This window comes from Erpetoichthys calabaricus, chromosome 4, assembly GCF_900747795.2.
Source record: "Erpetoichthys calabaricus chromosome 4, fErpCal1.3, whole genome shotgun sequence".
Classification (NCBI taxonomy): domain Eukaryota; kingdom Metazoa; phylum Chordata; class Cladistia; order Polypteriformes; family Polypteridae; genus Erpetoichthys; species Erpetoichthys calabaricus.
The window spans coordinates 43,782,561-43,799,792 of NC_041397.2; the positions used below are offsets into that span (position 1 = coordinate 43,782,561).

Consider the following 17,232-nt stretch of genomic DNA (forward strand, 5'->3'; position numbering starts at 1 on the left):
GTGAAGGGACACTGGTGCAAACATTTTGCTGCTCTTCCTTGTTAACAACACTTTTCATTAGATTTTGTATTAACTTGCACTTTTTGCACTTCATTTTATTTTATTATATGTATAGTTCATGGATGCAATTGACTTGAATAGCATTGATTTTCGATTTATTTTTATGGACTTTGCCTTGACTGGGTTACCAGCCTTGGGGACAACTGAATCTTTCTGTGGTTCCCCAGATAAGACTTTTTTTTGATTGCCCGCTCCTGCCTAATGCTCCTGCCTCATGTTTGATCTACAAACATTTTTTTTCTCTGCAACTTAGAAATCTAGGAGCTGGGAATACTCTGTCTCCTTGATTATAATGGATATGCTGGATTGCTGTTGATTCCTTCTGTATGTGCTTCGCCTGGGGATGACTGAGAAGTGATCTGATGTTCACAGCCACCTGGCTTTATTATTAGTAGTATTATTATTAAATATAAAAATTCTCAATATTGAGAATTTGAGGGGTCTTCTGCTAACAGGTAGTATTTCAAAATGTGGTCTGTGGTCTTAATGCTTAGAACTTGACAGTGAGAAAATTAAAACAGAGACTTAGGCGTACTTTCCAAGAAGATAAGTAGCAGCTGAATGATCTGAGAATATCCAAGCCCACCTAACACATGCTGAAAAGGACAATCAGTCAAGTTTAGGCATGGACCCAGATATGTCATCAACAGAACGCTCTGATACACTGGTCCCAAAACTAGTTTTAAAGAGCTATGTCCATAAGCTTGTAGGTTACTTTGAAAAGGCTCAAGAAGTAAACCCCAGATAGGATTTATTATAGTTACCCTGATAGAGAGGGTAGGAAGGGACCAAAAGTGATCTGGCAAGGAGAATCAACTGCCAGACATTGAAGGCAGAACCATTCAAAAACTGAGAAGATTGGAAACATAAGAGAAAAACATAATTGGTGCTACCTTATTCAGCTGGGCATTTAGCCCATGTTTAGAAAGTTTGATATAAGGCTGTTTTTTGCACCTCACCCTTTGAAATCATTAAAGGAATTGAACTGCATTGAATTCTCACATTTGTCCATGCCTTTTAATAGATTGTTAGATTCAAATGATAGTTGATATGAGCCAGTTTGACAAAGGCTTGTAGATATGAGCGTTTTTTTTAATTGCTGAAATAATATTCCTAATTTAACAAACAATAGTCTCAAAAATTATATATGTAAGATTAAGATAAAATAATGGGGCAAACATCAGAATTTCCATTTTACTTAAATTTTTTGGTCTAATAAAGTGAAGAGTCCTGCCATTTCTTAACATCCTGGAAATATTTCTGTTTTTAGAACTATACCACATTTTATTTCTAATTGAAATCAATGCAACAACCATTGCAGATTTACTGTACATCTAAAGCATAGACAAATTCCAGTGACTGACAATAAGACTGCATGTTTTTAAAACTGTCATATGAATGATTGAAGAAGAGAAGATATATAAAACTTGCTTCTGCTTCACAGTAAAGCACCCATAAACAACCTTAGATCTAGAAACATGTAGCAAGGTCTTATCTTTTTAACATAATTCTTCTGCTACTGAATTTTGTATTCAATTAAATAACTTAAATTTTATTGTAATGAATGTAAATAAAATAAATCATAGACATGCTATTTCTTTATTTGTCCCAAGCAAGGATTTCTTTTATTTATTTATTTTTCTTTTAATGATAATTTTATGACCTTTAATAATTCACACCTTGTTAACATGTACTGTATCCATCCATCCATTTTCCAACCCGCTGAATCCGAACACAGGGTCACAGGGGTCTGCCGGAGCCAATCCCAGCCAACACAGGGCACAAGGCAGGAACCAATCCTGGGCAGGGTGCCAACCCACCGCAGGACACACACAAACACACCCACACACCAAGCACACACTAGGGCCAATTTAGAATTGCCAATCCACCTAACCTGCATGTCTTTGGACTGTGGGAGGAAACCGGAGTGCCCGGAGGAAACCCACGCAGACACGGGGAGAACATGCAAACTCCACGCAGGGAGGACCCGGGAAGCTGCGAGGCAGCAGCGCTACCACTGCGCCACCGTGCCGCCCTCAGAACAAACAACTAAGGCCAATTATTGGAATAATCATTCAGCCTTTCAGAAAACCTCAAGTCTATACCGAAATGTACTGGTCAATTATGCTAACATCACAGAAGAGTATCTAAGTCTTTCTTGGTTCCTTTTAATACTGTACAATGAATAAATAAATACATAATTAATTAAATAAGTATAAAGATTATATAAACATACACTAAGTAAGTTTCCATTAGTTTGAATATGTATCCATTTTCTGAACTTTCTTACTCAGTTTTGAGTTACAATCAAGAACTGTAACTGTCTGAATATATATTACATCTCAATAGGGAGCTCGGAAAAATGCACATTTATCAAATGTTCGCCAGAGAGTAGATGAACAAGATGAAGAAGAAAAAAAATAGATAATGATATATATGTTTTAAGCACACTGGCAATTAATTCCTGACTTTCTGTGCTCATAAAAGATTCCTGGGCATCCTTCATAAAGAGCTCGATGTATCCTGATGTCCAGTTTAAATTGCCCTCCATGACCTAGTAATTCTGGACCCCTAATCATCCCCTGTCTCTAGTTGGCTATTTCTCTCACCACTTCACCTAATAGCTAATGTGTGATGAGAGTATTGGCAAGTAGTATTCAGAAAGTAGAAGGTTCACCACAGCTCCCAGAGTCTTACTAGAGCAGGCCGTCCCTCAAAAGTAAACATTAGAGCAAGACGTTGACTGGTGAGAGATGCTACTAAAAATTCAACTGTCACTCTCAGAAGTCTACAATGCTCTTTGGCTGAAATTGGAGTGGCGGTGCATGAGTCATCAATTTCAAAAGCGCTCCATAGAAGAGGCCTCTACTGGAGAGTAGCAAGAAGGAAGCCATTCCTTAAGAAGGTTCACATAAAAGGACGTCTGGCATTTGCTACAAAACATGAGAAAGACCCAATTAAGATCTAGGAGAAGATTTTATGGTCATATGAGACCAAAACAGAACTTTTTGTTCAGACTTCAAAGAGGTATGTGTGGCGTAAAACTAACACTGCCCATGCCTCAAGAAACATCATTTCTGCATTGAAATATGGTAGTGGCAGCATCATGCTATGGGGATGCTTTTCATGTTCTGGGTATTACAATCATGTCAGAGTTGAAGGGACAGTGGAAGGACAGAAATTCCGCACAATATTGCAGGAGAACTTGTTCCAGTCTGCTATAACATATGGCTTGATAGCAGATTCATCTTTCAACATGACACTGACACTAAGCATAAGACCAAAGCGATATAGGAATGTCTCAGAAACAGAAGTCTGAATGTTTTGGAATGACCAAGTCCTGATCCTATTACTGATTCTATTGAGAATCTGTGGCACTGTAGTAGTAGATAGCAAGTAGTCATTAGGATTAATAAATAAATAAGTTGCTGGCTGGCTCACCATGAGTGCGCGTGCTTGTGCTCAACTATATGGAGTTTGTGTAGTGATTGAGACAGGGTGCACCTGTGGTTTGTCTTGATTGCTTCATTGACTTCATGTGGTCTGCATTAGAGTCGTTGCACCCACCCACAGAGGTATATAAGGGAGAGCAGAACAAGAGAAGGGGGAAGAAAACCAATAAAACTATAAGAGAGAGAGAGAGAGAGAGAGAGAGAGAGAGAGAGAGAGAGAGAGAGAGAGAGAGAGAGAGAGAGAGAAATGTGAAGTTAATACTTGGTCTGCCCATATAGAGGAGTAGAGGCAAGTGGTCAGGATTTCGACGAAGGAACACATGGATCAGCTTTTTTGGGACTGATCTGTTCCTGCTGAACAGTAATGGGGTAGCGAGGGATGATCGAAGGTCTCTTTAGGGATCTGACAAGTGCCAATTTTTGTGAGAGGAAGATGGGAAAAGACAGCTTGGGCAGTCATGGCAGACGCGTCGAAGGAGGCAGTCAGGGCTAAGCTGTGTTTGAAAGGGACCAAGTTTGCTAGCGCCTCTGCTGACTGCAAGACCTGGAAAGGTGAGTTGCCAAGATGGTAAAGAAAGATGTTCTGGGCTGAAGGAGACAAGAAAGGAGAGGATGAAGGTAAAGCAAGGCAAGAGAGGCAAGATGGTGATAGGCCATTTTTCTTTGAATTATTCTTAACAGAACTCATGAATTAAAAACTTCCACTTTAACATCCATCCATAGCATCCATCGTGTGTGTGTTCTCACTTGCCGTGGCCCAATCAAAGAGGTAACCCACACTGTCATAGGCACTATTTGAAAACTGCTCTCCATATACTCCATTTCACCAACCTAGAGGATGTCTATCAATTCTGCCAGGAAGAATGAGGAAGAATCACTCCTACACAATGTGCAAAATAGGTACACACTCACCTCAAAAGAATTAAGACTGTTATTGTAGCTAAGGAGTTCTCAACAAAGAATTAATGTGTAGGTCTTCAATACTTATGCAAACAATAACTTTTCAAATTTTCTTCTTCAGTTAAATATCTACAGAAAATGGTTTATTTTGACTTTGGAAATGTATTGCTACAGCATAAGAGTTCACATTAAAAAAACTGAACAGATAAATATGTGTAGAAATCTTTTGTAATACAGAAAATTATGTCTTTCGAGAAGAAATGAATACTTTTGCATGCCACTGTAGTTTACACCATGGAGTGCAATTAATTTTACCATAGATAATCCTCTATAAGAAAGCAAAATCTCCAAGGGTTGCTTAGTATGTTCATAAGAGAATACCAACTCTTATAAATAACACTGTTTTTACAATTTAATCTTAGTTGTTATGCATCACACTCTACTGGTAAGGCAAGAATACAGTGTGTTAGAAACGAACAATGTTAATTTTTGAATATAGGAGCTTAACTTTGTTGCAGTGACACAATTTATTTAATAGCAATTAATGGCAGTGAAGTAAATTTCCACATGCTAATGTTACGAGTTTATGATATGCAGAAAATTAAGTATTTTATATTAAAATGTAAATTTTAAATTGTTCATGGTTGATGTTATCTTGCCTTGTTGTGTTCACCACTAATTCATAACTGTCGTTTTTATTTAAAATAGAAAAACAACCAGCATGTCTGCTGAGAACACGACTTCTTTACGTCCAAAAGAATTTATTCTTATTGGATTTCCAGGAATAGAGAACTACCAGACTTGGATTTCAATTCCATTTTGTGCCATGTATGTTTTAGCTATTGTAGCTAATGTGCTGATCATCTATATTGTAAAGGTTAATCACAATCTGCATAATCCTATGTATGTTTTACTTGCAACCCTGTCACTTGTGGATCTTGCTTTGTGTAGTTTAACCATACAGATTTTAAAGATATTTTGGTTTAATGAGAGAGCTATTGCTTTTGAAGCCTGCTTGTTTCAGATGTTCTGTGTTCACTTTTTGTCATCATTAGAATCGTCAATACTTGCTATTATGGCTTATGACAGATATGTTGCTATATACAATCCCTTGCGCTATATGTCAATATTATCATACAAATTTTTAGCTCAAGTGTTTCTATCTCTTCTTCTGAGAGATGTTATCTTAATAGGCTTGCCAACAATCTTCGCATCAAGATTGCCTTTCTGTTCATCAAATGTTATACAACATTGTTACTGTGATCATATGGGTATTGCAAAATTAGCATGTACTGATATATCTATGAATAGTTCTCTAGGTCTTTTAGCAATATCTTGTATATTTGGATTGGATGTGATATTCATTATATTTAGTTATGCATTGATTTTGAGATCTGTTCTAAAGGTTGGCTCAAAGGATGCATTACGTAAAGCACTGAACACGTGCGGCTCTCATTTGTTTGTAATTTTGTATTTTTATACAACTTTACTATTTAGTCTTTTAGTTTACCGAACTGGCATGACGGTTCTCCCTCAAATTCATGTTATGTTTGCCGTTTTATACCTTCTTGTACCACCAGTCTTGAATCCTCTTGTTTATGCCATCAGAACCAAGGAAATCCGTCATGCATTTTTGAAAATTGTTTTCAATAAAAAAATAACTCAAGAAAATATCCAGTAGCATTTTAAAATATGTATTTGCTAAAGAATGCTAAGTCTGAAATTTTCCTCTGGCCCTGTGACTATTTTAGCTCAGATAGTCATAGTAATGAGCAATTCAGCTTTTAAATTTAAGTTATCTGTTTTTTGCCATTCATTTGTGTTCTTTTTTCTTGCTCACTTATCTTAGTTAAATTTGCTGTGAGTTCAGTCCTACAGTAAATACAGTTGACTTCAAGCAGGTAGCAGGTAATTTTAGCTTATATTATTTACAGTAAGTGTGGTTACTATCAGAGCCACTTTGCCTGTCTAGGCAAAACACAATTGTGCTGCCACCTTTGAATTAACATCATCAGAACCAATAGACAAACTGCATAAAGATTACATATTGTACAGTAATGGAACTTCCAAATACTAGTAATGTGTGATTTAGGGCAAGTACAGGCCAACAAGATTTGTGCTGCTTTAATAACAAGTCAGTACTTACATTCTACACTGGCCAATGCAAATCTCTCTGTAGTGCATTGTCTGTCTCTCTCTGACATTAGCAGGCACAAAGTGGCTCTCCATATATGGAAAAAACATGCACAGACGAGTATGGCAGCCTACTTAAACAAATAAGAAATCATGAGTAAATTAATGATATTATTACATTCATTAAACTTTCTTTTCAAAAATCTGTGCACTGTGCCTTCATAGCTGCATGTTCTATTTTGTATGTTCTGCTGGAGTTTATCCTCTATGGAAAATGCAGCCAGTCCATGAACAGTGTCTTATGTTACTGTACTCTGCAGTACATATTGGTTTATTTTTTATTTTGTTTATTTATTTATTTGTTTTAGCTCTGAGATGTTGCCTTTTCCAAAGGTACTCCGCTGACAGACTCTTTTAACTGTCAAAGACAATGTACTTGAAGAATAATAGTGTTTTTGGAGGACCTGCTGTTTTTATTCTGTCCTCTTTTTAATATTTCCAGCCAAGCAGTTAAGGTTGTTTAAACCTTAAAGTTGATCAACAACCCCACTGATCACTGCCATAAAGTCAGCGGTGGGCAGCACAAACTCGGATTGACATGTCTTAGCCATTTGAAGTAGCAACAGTTAATGTTAAAGTTTTGAATTGATTTTTTGGGTGTATGCTTTCTGTTATGGTGTAAAACAGATCTGTAACAAATGTGTTACAATAAGATACATGAATGTATGCAAATTCTTAGCAATTTCAGAAATGCTTTTAATATTCAAAATCTCCTTATATATATTTCACAAAAAAATCAGTCTAAAGAACACCTTGCAAAACTTTTTCTGGTTTTATTTTTTGTCTCCATATTATTATCACAACAGAAAATAACACTGTGAGGCCTTTTGAATCAAATTGAAGGTTGTATGGACCACAGCTTGGAGAGGATGTCAGGTCATTGCAGGGTCCACTCACACTTCAGCAGGAGATAATTTGGAAACATCTAATTTACAGTACATGCATTTGGCAGTGAGCAGAAGAATGTAAAAACTCTTGGTAATGGAATGGTGGATGGAAAAGCATTCGTAAAAGTATTTGAAATCAAATAATAGGTTACTTATTTGGTCAATAATTGTTAATTAATTTTAAAAAACAGTCATGAATAAAAATACAGGGAAAAGGCTGGATATGAGTAAATGTAAAATATTGAGAGATATTTTTTAATATGCATTGTTAAAAATAAATTTACAAAGGCGGATAAAAGTGCATTTTACTTCATCTGTGCATAACTTTTATTTTATATAAATGTATTTGCTTTTTCATTTTTCAATTAAAATGGAATGATTTCGTGCTTAATTTATATGTTACATTGTGAAATGTAAAAAAAAAACTTCTTATCAGCTATTCACTTCACTAAACCATAAAAAAAAAAAAAAAAAAAAAAAACTGCAAATAAGTGTGATGCATTCTGTGTGAATACATATAAAACATTGAATTCATAAAGCATATTTCTTCTGTTTATTTAATTTAAGTCATAAACAAGACATGAAAGAAATGTAGCTTTTATCTGTTGCTCCTCTACATGATAATCACGCTTTTCAACCCCCTCAAACCTACAGTGTTTAATCTTTGGAAAACGTCCAGGATTAAAACACTTCAGAATTGTATGTGGATGATGTTTTTGCATCTTATGAACAATTACGCTTCAAATTCAATTTCCTAGCAATGCAATTTTCCCACTACTTTTAAATCAGAAATTTTGCTAAAAGAATTTTCCTCACTTCCCAACCATTTCTATTCCAGAACAATTACTGATCAGCCTTGAAGATTCAGACAGCATTTCAACAATACATAAAAACATCTCAAAGTCTACTCCTTTAAAATATCCTAGGGTATGGTGGAAAATGGATCTTTCAATTAATATCTCAGAAAATGAGTGTAAAGCAACCATACATAGAATATACTCTAGGTCCATATGCACATAGCATTCAATAATTCAACATAAAATCTTTCATCGGTTACATTTGTCTTGTTTAAAGTTGCAGTCTACCTCCAGCCTCACAGGGCTACATATTTTGGAAGTGCACCAAATTAACATCATTTTTGACAAAAGTCTTTGAATTCTTATCAGACAACTTTGGTGTCACAATCACTTGTAACACATTAACAGTTGTGTTTGGTGGACTCCTTGATGGGCTTAAAGTAGCAAAGGACAAATTGATTGTACTTGCCTACATCACACTACTAGCACGTAGACTTATCTTGATTAACTGGAAGAGTTCCAACCCACCTTTAATAAGTCGATGGCTTACTGATGTTATATACTATTTGAAATTTTTAAAAAATTAAATTCTTGCTCAGAGAATCTGTTCAACATTTTTTAAAAAAATGGCAAGATCTAATTAATAAAATGAATTTCAGGGGAAAAAGAACATGTTCCCTTCTTTTTCTTTCTAACTATTTTTGCCCATGCTCTTGACTCTTCTTTCTTTCTCTTGGATGGAGGTTGAATTCTGTCAAGGAAGCTGTCTTCTGTTTCTAAGTAATTAAGCTTCAACTTTATGTTAGGGTGGAAAGAGTTATATCTGTTATGAAAATGAAGGAGGTCCTTCATTGGGCCTTCAATGGACCTTCTCCATTTTCATAACAAATATAAACAGAAGTCAGCTTTCTTGACACCACTGTTCAACTGAAAGATAACACCCTTAATTTTCACAAACCAAAAGGCAGACGGACATACCTGATAAGTTATAGCTTCCACCCCAAGCGTACAAGGCGCTCCATCATTTTCAGCCAAGCAATATGTTACAATCCTATTTCCTCAGACCTGACAGACCGGGATAAACAACTCCAGGAGTTTTGATAAGATTTCATTAGACAAGGACATACTCTCAAAATAAGAAGACCTACTGGCATACCCAGAGACAACCTCCTGGAATATAAAAACAAAGACAACGAGAACCATATCCCCCTTGTTGTCACCTATAACCCACATAAACATCACCAAGAACATCACAAAGAACATCACATAAAGGGATCCCTTTCCTGCAGATCATCTAATGTGATCTACCTAATTCTTTGTATGAAATGTCCCAACACTGCACTCTGTGTGGGAGAAACTGGACAAACACTTCATCAAAGAATGAATTTACACAAGTTCCACATTAAGCATTGCAATAGGGATGTTCCTATAGTTGCTCACTTCAGCAGCCATGGACACTGTGAGAGGGACTTTAAAGTCTCAGTGCTTACGGGCAACTTCAAAACACAGCAAAAGAGAAAGGAGTGGGAAGTTAAACCTATACTAAAAATGAACACATTACAACATGGTTTAAATAGAGGCAAGAGTTTCATAACCAGATATGAGGATTATTTACATCTCTCTGACTAACCTAGACAACATGACTACAGGTCCGTGTTGTATGGAAAAACTAATCAAAGGCTTCAATAGACTTTGTGGACAGTTATCTTATCTAAATATCTTGACTATACATTATTCTCTGAATCTTAGCCCAAAAAGGTCTATTAAGTTTTTACATTTAAGGTAACACATGTAAAGGTTTTCCAATGTTGTATCTGTCCTAGTGTTTATATAAAAACAGGGACCTCCAGTTTCTGTATTACATCTTGCCTGAAGAAGGGACCTGAGTTGCCTTGAAAGCTTGCATATTGTAATATTTTTAGTTTGCTAATAAAAGGTGTCATTTTGCTTGACTTTTCATTGCATACAAGATATCGGATAACAAAAATTAACCCATCAGAAAATGTTACTACGTAAAGTAAAAAGTCCAAATTCTTAACCAATATGCCACAGTTTTTTCATCCTGAATAAGTATGATTTCATTGGTGCATAGCAATATAAATTTGAGCAATTAACAGTATTACTTGGAAGCATGGGCAAGAGTCCTATAATCATAGTAAAGTGTTTTATTACCACAAACAACAGTCCATACATTTCACTATATATTATTGAATATGCAATGCAAATAGTTTCAAGTTGCAAAAAAAATGTCAAGACACTACTTGTAAAATCTAGGCTCATTGTATGCCTTTGCTGATATCACTGCTGAAACTCAACAGGAGACACTTGTGAGACTACTGGCAATTTTTTTTCCTCAGGAGAAAAATCTGAGAAATGTGAGACCAAAGAAAATAGCTCAATTTTATTTCTTTATGATCTTATAGTTTTTTAGGAAAAACCAAACAGATATTAAGGAGCTCACTTTTTTTTATTCTTCATTCCTATGGGAAATGCAGGGCACTGTCTACTACAAGTAAGGGTATAAAGTTCTTGCTACTGACTATGCCTTGTCATTTTCAGTATAAATTGGCTTTAGCTGATTTTATAACATTCTGAATTATAGTCATGTGATTGTACGCATGATGTATAGGCAGAACAAGCTGCCTATGAAGACAAATCTGGTTCAATCATTGTGGCATCTACTTAAGGTCCATCTGGGAGTACACCAAACACAGCTGTTAATGGGTTAGGAGAGAGTGTGACACCAAGGCTGTCTGATAGGCATTTAAAAATTTTTGTCCAGAATTAAGTTAATTTGGTACAGGCCCAAAATATGTGGCCTAGTGAAGTTGGAGCTTGATTGCAACGTTCGCAGGTTGAATCTTCCCTGGAAACATTTTGGACAACTAAAAATGAGATAGATGTGCTCGATAAAAAATTTTAAGTTGAATAACTGAATGCTTTGCGCTCGAGTGAATTCTGTGCACCGCTGCCTTCCACTCCTTTTCTGAAATTTTGAGTAAGAGATTCTTTTCCCACTGTAAGGAAGGAACTTTAAAATGGTTTTATCTATACTAATTAATAAATGGCAAAGCCCTCACTGACTCACTGACTGACTAACTGACTGACTGACTCATCACTAATTCTGCAACTTCCTGTGTAGGTGGAAGGCTGAAATTTGGCAGGCTGATTCCTTACAGCTTACTTACAAAAGTTAGGCAGGTTTCATTTCGAAATTCAATGCGTAATGGTCATAACTGGAACCTCTTTTTTCACAATATACTGTAATGGACGGCAGTTCGATGGCCGTGGGAGGAGGAGTTGAGTGTCACGTCATCACGCCTCCCACGTAATCACGTGAAAAGACTGTGAACACAGTAGGGAGAAATGAAGGAGGAGCCACAAACAGCGAAGAACAAAAAATTCATTAAACAATTGAGAAGGGAGCGAAACAATAAGAAGCGAGCGAGTGAAGCATACAAGCATCTTCATAAGGGAAAAAGCACGGTGTAAAACGTAAGTTTAAATTAAGTTTATAGAAACGCTCCCGCTGCGGATTACAATAACATATTCGCGAGATAAAAGTTTAATGAGAAGACACGAGGTATAAACGAACCACACGCCGTAGCGCAACGTTAGGGGCTTCACCTCTGGCACTGATGTTCGAGATTCGATTCCCGAGAGCGGATGCAGTGAGTGTGTACGCCTGATGAGTCCAGAATTAGGGAGAAACATGTGTCGCATACTCTGCATTATTTGAAAGTAAACTATTAAAACCATTCTATGATCTGCTTCTCGCAACTGCAAGACGGCACATGGCGGATGTTAGCCGACTTGCTGACCGCAACATTAGGGGCTTCAACTCTGGCGCCGCAAACAGCGAAGAACAAAAAATTCATTAAACAATTGAGAAGGGAGTGAAACAATAAGAAGCGAGCGAGTGAACCATACAATTATCTTCATAAGGGAAACAAGGCACGGTGTAAAATGTAAGTTTAAGTTAAGTTTATAGAAACGCTCCCGTTGCGGATTGCAATAACATATTCGCGAGATAAAAGAACGCAGTAGGGAGAAATGAAGGAAGAGCCGCAAACCGCGAAGAACAAAAAATAACAGAAAGAGGGCACGTGGCGGACGTAAGGCGACTTGCTGACAAACCACAAGCGTGACCTGGCAGGTAACCACCCATACAATCAGATTGTGATTCAGAAAACGAATGCCATGAATGTAATTACCACGATCTACATACTGTCAAATAAACGAAACACACGCCGTAGCGCGACAGCTGTGAAAAGGGAGGTTCACAAAAAAACAGATCCTTAACAAATTGTTATTGGTATATTTTCGATCCGTTTAAAAAGGTTTTCTTTTCTTCTTAATAAAAAATTAAAAGCACTACTTCGCCGCAACGAAGAGCGAGAATTTGGCTATATATATCTGCTTCTCGCAATTAAAAGAGGGCACGTCGATCTACATACAAGGCGAAAGTCTTGCAACATTCAAAGATGATGGTTTGGGATAAGTACACCATGGAACATAAAAGAGCTTATTAAGCCTTGAACCGAAAAAAACAAGATCTCAGAGATCGTAAAAAAAAAGGAGGTAATGTCGTTTTACTCGCTGTAGATTTTAGTCAAACATTACCAGTTATTCCACGAGGGAGACCAGCAGATGAACTCAACGCGTGTTTAAAATCCATGCTTCTCCCACGGTCGGTTATATGTCGCGTGTTCTCGGGTAGGTGCACCAAAAAATGTGTACATTTAAGCATGTAATGGGCAAAGAAAAAATGAGGTATACCCGAAGGCACTGCAGTAGTACTCAATGTAACTTTACTTCTTAAGTGTTAATGTTTTACTGTTTAATAATTTATACGCTTCTTATATGTTGTTCAAATTCTTTTATCAAAATACCAGTGACAGCGCAATGCACGATAACATGGAGTGAATACACCATACGCATCCGCCCACAGCCGCCCTGGTGTGCGCAGATAGGAGTTGATTCTACAATAAAATAAAATAAAGATAAAAAGAGTAATAGAATCATCACCCATAAAGCGGATAGCAGACGTGACGTACTATATGTGTACCACATTTCAAGTCAATACGTGAAACGGTTTGCGAGCTACAGGTGATTTAAAATCCTGGACAGACAAACAAATAGCCATGGTAGCAAATTATAGAAGAAGATTTTACTGTTTAATAATTTATATTTATATGAAATGTGCTTCTTATATATTACTTCATATTCTCATATGATAATGATGTTAATGTTGTTTATATTGATTTCTATGTTATTGTAAGTGCATGTATGTATGTATGTATATATATACATATATATATATATATATATATAATATATATGTGTATATGTATATATAATATATGTATATATATATGATATATCTGTATATGTGTGTGTATATATATATATATATATAATATATGTGTATATGTGTGTGTGTGTATATATATATGTATATATATAGAGTATATGTGTGTATGTATATGTATATATATATAATATGTGTATATGTATATATATAAATATAATATATGTGTATATGTATATGTTTATATATATGACAGCAACACTCATAACAATGACAACACAATTACATTGACAATCATGTTACGTTATTTTTAAAATATATGTATATATATATATGATATATCTGTATATGTGTGTATATATATATATATATATATATATATATAATACATGTGTATATGTGTGTGTGTGTATATATATATATATATATATATATAGTATATGTGTGTATGTATATGTATATATATATAATATGTGTATATGTATATATATAAATATAATATGTGTATATGTATATGTATATATATATATGACAGCAACACTCATAACAATGACAACACAATTAAATTGACAATCATGTTACGTTATTTTTAAAATGTTTCCTTTTCTTTAACACACTACTTCACCGCTGCGAAGCGCGGGTATTTTGCTATATAATATATGTGTATATGTATATATAATATATGTGTATATGTATATATATATAATATATGTGTGTATATATATATATATATATATATATATATATATATAATGTGTTTATGTATATATATATAATATATGTGTTTATGTATATATATATAATACAGTGATCCCTCGCTATATCGCGCTTCGCCTTTCGCGGCTTCACTCTATCGCGGATTTTATATGTAAGCATATTTAAATATATATCGCAGATTTTTTGCTGGTTCGCGGATTTCTGAGGACAATGGGTCTTTTAATTTCTGGTACATGCTTCCTCAGTTGGTTTGCCCAGTTGATTTCATACAAGGGACGCTATTGGCAGATGGCTGAGAAGCTACCCAACTTACTTTTCTTTCTCTCTGTCTTGCGCTGACTATCTGTGATCCTGACGTAGGGGGTGTGAGCAGGGGGGCTGTTCGCACACCTAGACGATACGGACGCTCATCTAAAAATGCTGAAAGATTATCTTCACGTTGCTACCTTCTGTGTGCAGCTTTTAAGTATGCTGCACGGTGCTTCGCATACTTAAAAGCTCAAAGGGCACGTATTGATTTTTGACTTTGTTTTTCTCTGTCTCTCTCTCTCTATCTCTCTCTCTCTCTGCTCCTGACGGAGGGGGTGTGAGCTGCCGCCTTCAACAGCTTTGTACCGGCGGTGCTTCGCATACTTAAAAGCCAAACAGCCCTATTGATTTGTTTGCATTCCTCTCTGTTTCCTTTGAAGACGAAGATATGTTTGCATTCTTTTAATTGTAAGACAGAACTGTCATCTCTGTCTTGTCATGGAGCACAGTTTAAACTTTTGAAAAAGAGACAAATGTTTGTTTGCAGTGTTTGAATAACGTTCCTGTCTCTCTACAACCTCCTGTGTTTCTGCGCAAATCTGTGACCCAAGCATGACAATATAAAAATAACCATATAAACATATGGTTTCTACTTCGCGGATTTTCTTATTTCGCGGGTGGCTCTGGAACGCAACCCCCGCGATGGAGGAGGGATTACTGTACATGTGTTTATGTATATATATATATATATATATAATATATGTGTTTATGTATATATATATATATATATATATAATATATGTGTATATGTATGTATATATATAATATATGTGTATATGTGTATATATATATATATATATATATATATATATATATATATATATATATATATATATATATACTGTATGACAGCAACACTCATAACAATGACAACACAATTACATTGACAATCATGTTACGTTATTTTTAAAATGTTACCTTTACTTTTTCATAACCTCTTTAACACACTACTTCTCTGCTGCGAAGCGCGGGTATTTTGCTAGTATATTTATATATTATAGAAATGCTCTGTGATCAATATCTCTTCTGGAATAGAAATAGGTGGGAGGTGAGAAAAATTGAGCAAATTTTATTTAGCAAAATTTCTAATTTGGAGATATTAGAAAAATTATGTTGGGAAACTAAATTTAGAGTGTAATTGTTCATAGGATGCAAAGATATTATTTATATACAAATCTCTAAATGATTTAATCCAATATGTTTTCCAAATATAATTGTGCAAGTCTGAGATGGTGGAATAAGGTGTTTATCATGTACAAGTGCCACAGATAAAATATTCTCTAACTTGAAGTGCTTCCTACATTGGTGCCATATTCTGAGTGAATGGAGGACAATTGGGTTATTAGTATATTGACAATACCTTGTGCTTACTGGTGTACAAAGCAAGGAATATAAAGAGGTACTGCAGGATTTCATTTCTATAGCAGACCAAGCTAGTATGTGTTCATCTATTTGTTGTAGTGTCCAGGGGCCTCATGTATAATGCCGTGCGTAGAGCTCACACTATAACATGGCATAAGCACAAAAGCGTGAATGTGCGTACGCACAGAAAAATCCAGATACATAAATCTGTGCGTTCTCCAATTTCCATGTTCTTCCGCTACATAAATTCCGATCAGCATGAAAAGTAACGCACATGCACGCACCTGCTGCCCCACCCCAACTTCCCCCAGAATTATGCCTCTTTGATTATGCAAATCAATATAAATAGCCCTTAAGCTCAGTGTTCTGTGAAAAGACAATGGGAAAAGCACAGGGGAAAATAGAAGAATTTCAGCGAATACCAAGTGGGAGCAAGGAAAAATTTACTATTCGTTGGTTTAAATGGCGATATAATCAACAAAAGGAAGTTGATCGAGTGACATATAGTATCGGAGAAACTGGAAAGCTGAAGTTCACAAAGTCGCACAGTGCCCGAAATAAAAAAGAAGTTGTCACATATCAAAGTCGCCATGATAAGGCGAGTCGTAGCCCACCGTCTGAGTGTCATATGAAAGCTTATTACGGTACAGAGAAAAAAAAATAGGCACACAGTGGGAAAAAAGCTCAAAATGTCAACTTTAATCTCGGAATTTCCACTTTAATCACCTAGTTTATTTTGTCATTAAAGTAGAACATCATAAACTTCATCTTAAAATCATTTAATTTAGTAGTTTCTCAAATGCCATCGTAACTAAAGTAGCATGTTAAATGCTTTGTTTTGTATTTGATCTTCTATGTGCTCTATGTGTGTGAATCACTAAGTGCTTCCGGGCTTTCTCTTCCTCCAACAGGACACAGAATACATTACATTCGTAATATTACAGCTCTCTGAATAATTAAAATACTGACATGTATACGTGATATCTTTTTCATGATGATAGGAATGAAAGCATTTTATTAAACATGGGAACATGGTGGCGCAGTGATTGTTCATGTCTCACGCAAGATGCTTGCTACGCCATGCGCGACCTTCGATGAAATAATTTATTGCAGCAGTACTGTCTCTTTCAAACGTACTAACCTCCAATTCCTGTCCTTACTTTTCTTTCTCCAAATACCCAATCGCCACACAATCAGCTCTGTAATAAGTGCTAAGCCATCTGTAAGCTCAGAATGACGATTCT

At 35.7% G+C, this 17,232-nt stretch overlaps 1 protein-coding gene across 1 annotated transcript; it reads left to right on the forward strand.

The window, feature by feature from the left end:
* Positions 1-5,125: 5,125 nt before the first annotated feature.
* On the forward strand, positions 5,126-6,119 carry LOC114651052 (olfactory receptor 52E4-like). Its single transcript, XM_028801008.2, has one exon. The coding sequence runs from the start codon at positions 5,134-5,136 to the stop codon at positions 6,091-6,093; it is 960 nt and encodes a 319-aa protein (XP_028656841.1). The 5' UTR covers positions 5,126-5,133; the 3' UTR covers positions 6,094-6,119.
* The last annotated feature ends 11,113 nt before the right edge of the window (positions 6,120-17,232 follow it).

Bases quoted from the DNA above. Each gene is read 5' to 3' on its own strand.
- LOC114651052 (XM_028801008.2), top strand. From the start codon at position 5,134: ATGTCTGCTGAGAACACGACTTCTTTACGTCCAAAAGAATTTATTCTT.